The 10,166-nt window shown below is 40.3% G+C and overlaps 1 protein-coding gene across 1 annotated transcript; it reads right to left on the bottom strand.

Moving 5' to 3' along the window:
- Positions 1-681: 681 nt before the first annotated feature.
- On the bottom strand, positions 682-1,599 carry LOC134644506 (olfactory receptor 6N2-like). The gene has a single exon (XM_063497593.1). It carries the CDS (start codon positions 1,597-1,599, stop codon positions 682-684), a length of 918 nt encoding a protein of 305 aa, XP_063353663.1.
- Between the last annotated feature and the right edge of the window lie 8,567 nt (positions 1,600-10,166).

Raw genomic sequence — 10,166 nt, 5'->3', positions numbered from 1 at the left:
GCAGCCTAGGCGGAGTAGTCGAACGCAGATCCACTGAGCTCTCAACACAGACAGCATCGTCAGAAGAAAAGTTGATAAAATAAATTAAAAATTTTGTATTGATCGATACACATGCGTACCGAACCGAAAGCACTGTATCGAACGGTTCAATATCGGTACGAGTATCGTTGCACCCCTAATATATATATAGCCTTACTTTGTTTTTTGTCTTTCACTGACATATGACAGTGACAGTACGAAAAATGCCTTTCAGCATTGTAGAGAGGTAGCAATTGATTAACTAAATTATTTTATGCGCTTACAACCCACAATAGTAAAAAAATAACCTGTGACAAAAAAGAAGGAAAAATGTGAAACGCAGGCAAATGAACTGTTTAGACTTCAAACATTAACAGCAACAGTTTAAGAAATTGTTCATCTTTGTTTTGTGACCATTATGTTTATCGTCTTGTTGTCAGTAGAAGAACAGAGATCAACATTTATATAAATGCTTTAAGGGTCTCGAAAAGCGCTATATAAATGCAATCCATTATTATTATTATTATTATTATTATTATTATTAAATGTTGATCTCTGTCCTTCTATCTTGCATGTGAAATCAGACATAAGGTACTCCTTTATCTAACTCACATTACAATGAAATCCCATACATTTGATAATGGTGCAGTAATACCAGTGTTATTAAACCTGACACAACAATATCTTGATGTGTTTAAAAATTTCATTCATTTTGAGTCCATATATGATTGGATTTAAAAGAGGATGGAATAAAATTGACTGAAACGTCAATGTCAAGCGTAGAGTGTTTGATAGATCAGATTCCAGTCTAACTATAATTATATCAAAGAAAAAAAAACAGGAAAAGTTGATTAACACCAGCAAGTGGGGTAAACATGTCTTTAGTGCTTTTCTCCTTGTTTCTCTACAACAACTGTAAGATATTCTTAGAATTCTGATATATGAAAAAAGTATGAAAAGCATTGGTAGAAAGGCAATATTTATCAGCATGACCATACCATATATAGATATTACAACCGAGGGCACACACTGAAGCCTGTAAAATGAATTGTTACAAAAAATTCCTGTCAGAGTAAAGCTACAGAGTTTTACATTCGAATACAGCACAAATGACACTGCAATCTCAAAAGCAGGTATAAGCCAAGCTAAAATCACACAGACATATATAGTTATTCTATTCATAATAACTGCATATTGCAGGGGTTTGCATATAGACACATACCTGTCATATGCCATTGCTGCCAACAGTAAAAACTCTGACCCAGCTGAGGTGTAATATGAGAATCCTTGGAAAAGACAGAGTGGATACGATATAGTCTGTTTTTCAGACAAAACATCAGATAAGAGCTTCGGATAGATAATCATGCTGTAAAGAACAGAGTTGATTAACAAAGCTGCAATAAAAATGTACATTGGCTCATGAAGGTTTTTGCGAGTCCAAATAAGGCACACTATAGTGGAATTAAAGCAGAGTATCAGAATATATAACGTGAATATAACCACAAAATAAAGGTATCTGTATTTGTGCAATTCTGCAAACCCACCAAGAGTTAACAATGTTACATTTAATTCAACATCCATTAAATAAACAATGCTTTAAAGTACTGTAGTAATATATTTCCAGCACTGAACTAAGAAGGTAAGTAATTGTCTCTGTTTTGTGGCTTTGTTTTATCAGAAAACCTTCCATCCTCTATGGGACTCATTAAGTTCTCCACTAACATGTAAACAACTTCAGGGAATCTGACGAGTTGAGTTTTTTAGTCCTATGCACTTCATTGTGTTTGCCCATCCATTTTTTTAACCCCTGGAACTAGTATAGAATTAGTATAAAAGCAAAAAAGCCACAGAAACCATGGAAACCACTACTGCCTTCACACTACATTTTCTTAAGTCTCAAGCTTATCGCGTTCCTTCATCCTCATGTTGTTAACACTTGATATAGCTATATCTATCACTACAGTCATCTTCTGCTTGTCCACCACTATTATGTCTGGTTGGATAGCCATCACCAGTTTGTCTGTCTATATCAGGAAGACCCACACTTAGCTTGGTCATTTTCAGCTACCTTGGGTGATGTATCCCATTTTGACCTCTGGACTTCCAGGACATATGCTGCACAGATGTTAATTGATATACTTCTGGCCACCTGGTTATGGTGTTCTATGTGTGTCCTGACTGCTAGCATCTTGCACTCTACTCTTATTGTGCTGGAGTGTCTCAGAGGCATTTTTGCACAGTCTGCACCAGGGGTCTTACCCGGTGTGGTAGAACTAAGTGTTTATGGATCTTATGCTTAGAGCTTGTTCCTGTGCTGCCATGATTCATATCTCTATGTTTTGTCTTTCAGTCCAGCCTCGTCCAGCCACTGATAGGATTTCTGGATGTCAGCCATGTCTTCTATCTGCCAGTGGTCCATACTGTACAGGGATCTGTCCTTCCATGATTGTTCGTCTCCTTGCTCCTCTTCTTTCTCAGGTTTCTTCAGGTGTTGATTGCCCAGGTATTGTTCTTCTCATTCAGCTCCTTACAACTTGCCTTACTCTCTGCAAGTATTTGGTTGTTGCAGATTTCCTCATGGCCTCTTTAAGGTTTTCATTAGGTAAATGGTGAATGAACTGATTCTTATATAGCACTTTTCTACTCTCCTGGAGCACTCAAAGTGCTTTAATACAACATACCACATTCACCCATTCACACGAGCACTTTCCTCTGGATGCAACATAGAGCAACTTGGGGTTAATATCTTGCTCAGGGATTTTTGGCATGCAGACTGGGGAACCCAAATTAAAACACCAATCTTCTGATCAGTAGATGACTTGCTCTACCTCCTGAGCTACAGCCTGTGGGACTCCCAGGTACTTGTAGCTATCCTCGATGTCTGCAGTGTTGCCTTCTTATAGTGCAATCCACTCAGTTCTGATTACTGTCCCACTCTTAGTTACCATCCAACTACACTTCTCCAGTCCAAATGATATTGTGTTATCATGGCTGTAGATCCTAGTGGTGTGGATAACTGAATTGATCTGTTATTCACTCCTGGCATATAACTTGATATCACCCATGTAGGTGGTAGAGGGTGGTTGACAATGGCTTCATTCCATTGTCAGTATATGGAGCTAGTCTTGTTGATGAGCTTATTGAGGGGTTCAGGCTTATGCTGAACAGTAGTGGGGACAAAGAATCTCCTCGGTAAATCCTGAATTTGATGGTGACTTGTACAATTAACTTAATTAAAGCAATGAGATATAGGTTTAAATAGTTTAGTGGGGATGTGGTCAAGTAAATAAACTGTAAGATCATGAGAAGTTCAAAGAATTAAAGACATTTGGATTTGTGGTATAAGAGAAAGAGTTTTCAAGCTCTCTTGGAAACCCCACATTACTTATGTTAGGGGGAAATTGGCACTGGAAAAATAAAGCAAATCTTGAATCAGAAAGCACTCCACATATTATACTGTGCTTTACTATTACCTTATATGAGCTATTGTGTAGAGATCTGGGGAAACACATGCAAAAGTAATACACAAACAATAATTATAAAGCAGACAAGACAGGGCAATTAGATTAATAAATAATGCAGGGTACCTGTACCACGTTCCCACGCTACCTTCCTGGCGAAAGCGTCATCGTCACAGGGGTAAACAAAGTGGTCAGCTGGTGAAGGTAAAGGTTTCTCTAAAGAATTGTTCTGCTTTTTTCCGACCAGGGCATGGATTATTCCCAAGATTGTTTGTGTCTTGGCATTTCCTGGATCCTCTTGATGCCTGCTTGGTGCCTGTGGTCAGCTTTGATAATGCTCCTCAGCCTTGTTGCCCATGCCCTCCCAGGCTAAACCTCCGCCGTGAACATTATTGAAACCTGAGATCGCCTCGTCAGGTTTCTCAAATTACTGAACTCCGTGCTGCAGCTCCAGCTCCTGCCAGGATTGGCCTGGTAAACGCCAGATCACTTTTAAACAAAACTTTTATTCTTCTGGACTTTTTCAGTTCCCATGATCTAGATTTTCTGTGTGTGACTGAGACGTGTTGGTGAGTCCAGTGCTCTATCTGTACTGTTACCAGTGGATTGTTGCTATTTTAACTCGCAAGGACGTCAGGCAGAGGCGGACGCATAGCAACTGTTTACAAAAAGGTTTACAAATGTAAGCAGTGTTTTCTACAGCTTTCATTCTCCAGCTTCAAACTTACCTCGTTTGAGGTGAGTCGCACAAACCCAGTTTTCTGCACTGCCATCTATCGCCCCCCGAAAGACAATAAGAACTTCATAAACGACTTCTCCGATTTTTTAGCTGGGATTATGCCTAACTATGATCATGTTCTTATTATTGGAGATTTTAACATACATGTATGTTGTCCTGATAAACCACTGGTAAAGGACTTTTTAAGCCTTATTGACACTTTTAGCCTGGTACAGTCCGTGTTAGGTTTATATTGTTGCATTGTCATTTATGCTTAGAAATATATACTCATATATGCTTAGAGTTATACAGGGTGGGCCATTTATATGGATACACCGTAATAAAATGGGAATGGTTGGTGATATTAAAGTCCTGTTTGTGGCACATTAGTATATGTGAGGGGGCAAACTCCTCAAGATGGGTGGTGACCATGGTGGCCATTTAGAAGTCGGCCATCTTGGATACAACTTTTGTTTTTTCAATAGGAAGAGGGCCATGTGACACATCAAACTTATTGGTAATATCATAAGAAAAACAATGGTGTGCTTGGTTTCAACGTAACTTTATTCTTTCATGAGTTATTTACAAGTTTCTGACCACTTATAAAATGTGTTCAATGTGCTGCCCATTGTGTTGGATTGTCAATGCAACCCTCTTCTCCCACTCTTCACACACTGATAGCAACACCGCAGGAGAAATGCCAGCACAGGCATCCAGTATCCATAGTTTCAGGTGCTGCACATCTCGTATCTTCACACCATAGACAATTGCCTTCAGATGACCCCAAAGATAAAAGTCTAAGGGGGTCAGATCGGGAGACCTTGGGGGCCATTCAACTGGCCCACGACGACCAATCCACTTTCCAGGAAACTGTTCATCTAGGAATGCTCGGACCTGGCACCCATAATGTGGTGGTGCACCATCTTGCTGGAAAAACTCAGGGAACGTGCCAGCTTCAGTGTATAAAGAGGGAAACACATCATCATGTAGCAATTTCAAATATCCAGTGGCCTTGAGGTTTCCATTGATGAAGAATGGACCCACTATTGTTGTACCCCATATACCACACCAAACCATCACTTTTGTTGTTCCAACAGTCTTGGAGGGATCCATCCAATGTGGGTTAGTGTCAGACCAATAGCGGTGGTTTTATTTGTTAACTTCACCATTCACATAAAAGTTTGCCTCATCACTGAACAAAAGCTTCTGTGTGAACTGAGAGTCCTGTTCCAATTTTTGTTTTGCCCATTCTGCAAATTCTGTGCGCCGATCTGGGTCATACTCGTTGAGATGCTGCAGTAGCTGGAGTTTGTAAGGGTGCCATTTGTGAGTAGCTAATATCCACCGAAGGGATGTTCGACTAATGCCACTCTCCAGTGACATGCGGCGAGTGCTACGCTGTGGGCTCTTGCTGAATGAAGCTAGGACAGCCACTGATGTTTCTTCATTAGTGACACTTTTCTTGCGTCCACATTTTGGCAAATCCAACACTGAACCAGTTTCACTTAGCAAGCAGTTTGCTAACTGTAGCATGGGAGATGGGTGGTCTTGTAGGGTGTCTTGCATTGAAATCTGCTGCAATGACCCGGTTACTGCGTTCACCAGATATCAACACAATTTCGATCCGCTCCTCACGTGTTAACCTCTTCGACATGTCAATGGCTGTGAACAAAGAGAAACTTGTAAATAACTCATGAAAGAATAAAGTTACATTGAAACCAAGCACACCATTGTTTTTCTTGTGACATTACCAATAAGTTTGATGTGTCACATGGCCCTCTTCCTATTGAAAAAACAAAAGTTGTATCCAAGATGGACGACTTCTAAATGGCCACCATGGTCACCACCCATCTTGAGGAGTTTGCCCCCTCACATATACTAATGTGCCACAAACAGGACTTTAATATCACCAACCATTCCCATTTTATTACGGTGTATCCATATAAATGGCCCACCCTGTATAATCAATTGCATAATGATAGAGGTCTGATCCTTAGCAGTCTGCAAAGACTCTGTGTGCCTCCCAGAGCACTCTGGCATGCACACACATCCTAGGGTCATGAGAGAGGGCGTACCTTCTCTTACTGATTTATGGTATAGGAGGACACCAATGTTCCCTCTAATTTTCATGTGTCTGAGCGAACACACAAACTCCCTGAGCGGTCCCTTGGACCACTGTGAGCAACAGCATACGTGTGCACTGTGGTCACGCCAGCATCGAATCCATCCAAGTTACATGGTTTATTAAAATAATCAAATTACAGCATTTACATTTATGTTAGACTACTTTTAATTAACTGCTTTAGCCCACTTACAATGAAAATTTAAATAAATCTTGTTCATGACCTGTGTAGTATGTTAACACTATTGGAAGTAAAAATAACTTGAAATCCAATTTTGAAAACAACTTCTTCTTTTTTTAAATAAAGCTCTGACTTGTATTATGAGTATGAGTCTGTGGTCTGGGAGAGAGTCCTGTAACTCTCTGTCTGCAAAATACAGTATATAATGACCAATGTTGGGCAATTAATTATATAGTTACTGAGTTTTGCAAACAACAAAGTTTTTTGCAGCTGTTTACCTAAAAATGCAGCCAAGGCAGTTTTTTAAACAAACATTTCAAAATATTTACAGAACAATCAGCTGTTCTGCATCAAATCTGATGCCACACAAATTATTTGTGCCACTCCAAAAAATAATTTCTGTTCACTATGAGATAAAGGAGAACAACAGCCTGATACCTGCAGGTGTGACAACAGGAGATGTATCACTCCTGTATCACCTGTAACATTCAGCAGTCGCCTCATTGTTCTGACACACACAACAAAACTATTGACTACACTACACACTAACTACACAAGATTTGCGCTTAACGTCGCAAATCTCTCACATCTCAAAACACCGCCGTCACTCCTAAAACTTCCCCCTTCCTAAACAACTAAATGCCATGTTTTGATTGGTCAACATGGTACATTTTTTGACCAACAGGAAAGGGTGGGGTTTTTTTTGGTTTTGTTTTTGCTCACAGGCGGAGAGTGCTTTCGAGCGTTTTCCTTATAAAACGCCGTTTTTACTGTTTCTTCCCGCAGTAAATATAAACAACGACAGTATTCAGGAAGAAAACCAAACATTGCATATATTTTTATCATAACTCTGGTTTTACGTGGCCTATCAACACAATTTAAAAACTGGTATAAAGTCCACACTTTTTCCGTCAATTGTTCCGTCTGTCCTGCTCACATCTCCAATGGTTGGACACGTTGTCATTAACGTGGCTTCACTCCACATCAGCCACGCCGCTTTGCTAGCTAAAACACCAGTGTCAGCACATAAGGACGCTGTCATAGCCTGTCAACGTCGTGGATTAGCTGCGTATATACGAATGTGAATCGCATCATTGGCTGGACTATGGGATAAGGTGGCATCATTCTAATCCCATACTGGAGCAGCCAGTCACTTACTGACTAACACTGCAAAACAGAATTGTTAAAGTATTAATTTTAATTTCAATTCAGATTAGATTTTTTTTCTGTGCGCAACACAGATTTTCTGTGCGCAGAGACCATGCCAGCAGTACGCAATTGCGCACGCGTGCAGCTTAGAGGGAACATTGGAGGACACCTAATCTGTATCTGTTTAAGTATAAGAGCCTTTTGTTTAGGTGGACCGCTGGACTCCTGGCACCAGCTTTGGGGAGTCGTTCACAGGGTCACATCTTGACACGCACACACACACACACGCATACCTACGCATACACACAGACGGTACTCTTTGTTCACATGTATGCCTGTGTAAGACGTCATATGTTAATGAACTTATGCATATTCATGTAACCACAATAAAGAGCAATGCTACGAGGGAGCAGACGAGAGCAACTGGGGTTCGAGCGTCAGGAACAGCGCTCGTCACAGTTCTCTCCCTCGTGCACAAGTAACACAAAGACCTCTGGTGACTTGCGTCGTGCTTTTGACATTGTAGTAGAATTGTCTCGTTCCAGCGGTGGATCAGTCCGTGGCTGGCCCCACACATTTCTGTCATATGGTCTGCCTGTCACTAACTTGGAGATTTGTGACTGTACACTATCAGATCATATGCCTTTATTATTCAATGTTGGTTTTATACATACTGCAGTTAAAACTCACGCTGGTGCTTGGCGCTGTCGGATTATTAACCCCTCTACTGCCACGCAGTTTTCTGCTGCTTTTAATCAGCTATGTGGCCCTTCTGACTTTGTCTCCTCTGACACAGAAGAGCTTAATTCCTGGTTTTATTCTTGCTGTCAAACCGTCTTGGACTCTCTGGCTCCTTTAAAAACCAGGCAGCCTAAGGCCAAACCTGAGCCTTGGTTTAATGAGAGTACTAGTGCTGTTAAGAGGGAATGTAATTGAGCAGAACGGAGATGGGTAAAGGATAAACTGCATGTATCACTTCAAATTCTAAAAGACTGCTGGCATCACTACCAGAACACTGTTAAACAGGCAAAAAGGGAATATTTTGCAAATATTATTTCTTCCAACTGTCATAACATAGGTGTGTTATTTAGGACCATTGACACTGTTCTTAGTACTCCATTGAATGTCTGTTTGGAAGTTTCTCCTGATATTTGCAATAATTTTCTGAACTTTTTTTATTTAAAAAGATTTGTCACCACCAGGGCTCTTATCACAGCTCCTGACTCTGACCCCTCTGTCTCTGTCCCTTGCACTGCTGTTTTTGCTCAGTTTGATCACGTGAAGCTCTCCACTTTAGTGGATGTGATTCGCCACACAGGTTCCTCTCGGGATCCTTTCCCTTCACAATTTTTTAAAGAAATTTTTCTTAGTATAGGGCAATATGTTCTTGACATTATTAACAGCAGTCTGTCTTCTGGTTTGGTTCCTGCCAATTTCAAACATGCAGTAGTGCTCTTAAGAAACCTGGCCTTGATCACACAGTTTTAGCTAATTATAGGCCTATTTCCAAGCTGCATTTACTTTAGGTTTTAGAGAAAATTGTTTTTAGTCAACTGGAATATTTTCTAGATGATAATGGTATTCTTGAGGTTTTTCAATCGGATTTTAAAACCCTTCATAGCACAGAATCTGCATTATTAAGGGTTTTTAATTACATCCTTCTGGCATGTTGTTCTGGTCTTGCTTGACTAACTACTGCCTTTGACACCGTAGACCACAATATTCAAATTTCTCGACTAAATGATGGAGTGGGTATTGGTGGCACTGCACTTAATTGGTTTAGGTCTTATTTGGCAGACAGAACTTTCTCTGTCAGCCTTCTCGGTTACGAATCATCTTCTGCTTCTCTGTCATGCGGCGTCCCACAGGGGTCAATTTTAGGGCCACTGTTGTTTTTACTGTATTTATTGCCTCTGTGTTCCATCCTTAGAAGACATGGGATTTTCATTGTTATACTGATAACTGCCAAATTTATTTGCCACTAAAGCGGAAGAATGGCATCTCCATAAAACCTCTCTTGACATGTCTAGATGACATTAAAGCTTGGTTGGCTCTAAACCTTTTAAATTATAATGAAAAGAAAACAAAAGTGTTGGTGTTTGGACGTAGTGGTCCTTCTGAGTTCTCCTCTGTTGTTTGGGACCCCTGGAAGTTTATTTTAAACCTGTTGTTACTGACCTTGGTTTTAAGTTGGACAGTGATTTTTAATTGGGCAGCCAAATCAGAGCAGTGGTGAATTCCAGTTTTTAATCATTTAAGGCAACTGGCAAGAGTTAAATCTTTTCTCTCTAGGCAGCACCTTGAAACATGCTTCTATTTCTTCCCGTCTGGACTACTGTAGCTCACTTTATGTGGAGGTCAGTCAGTCGTTGCTCTGACGTCTGCAGCTGGTTCAAAATGCTGCTGCACGACTCCTAACAGGAGCTCGTAAAATAGAGCATATAACCCCTGTGCTGGCCTTTCTGCACTGGCTGCCTATCTTTTAGAGTTCATTTTAAAATTCTCATGTTTTTTTCT

This window comes from Pelmatolapia mariae, linkage group LG16_19 (genome assembly GCF_036321145.2).
Source record: "Pelmatolapia mariae isolate MD_Pm_ZW linkage group LG16_19, Pm_UMD_F_2, whole genome shotgun sequence".
NCBI classification, from domain to species: domain Eukaryota; kingdom Metazoa; phylum Chordata; class Actinopteri; order Cichliformes; family Cichlidae; genus Pelmatolapia; species Pelmatolapia mariae.
The sequence above is the reverse complement of the archived record's forward strand: the minus strand, read 5'-3'. Positions and strand labels throughout refer to the sequence as shown.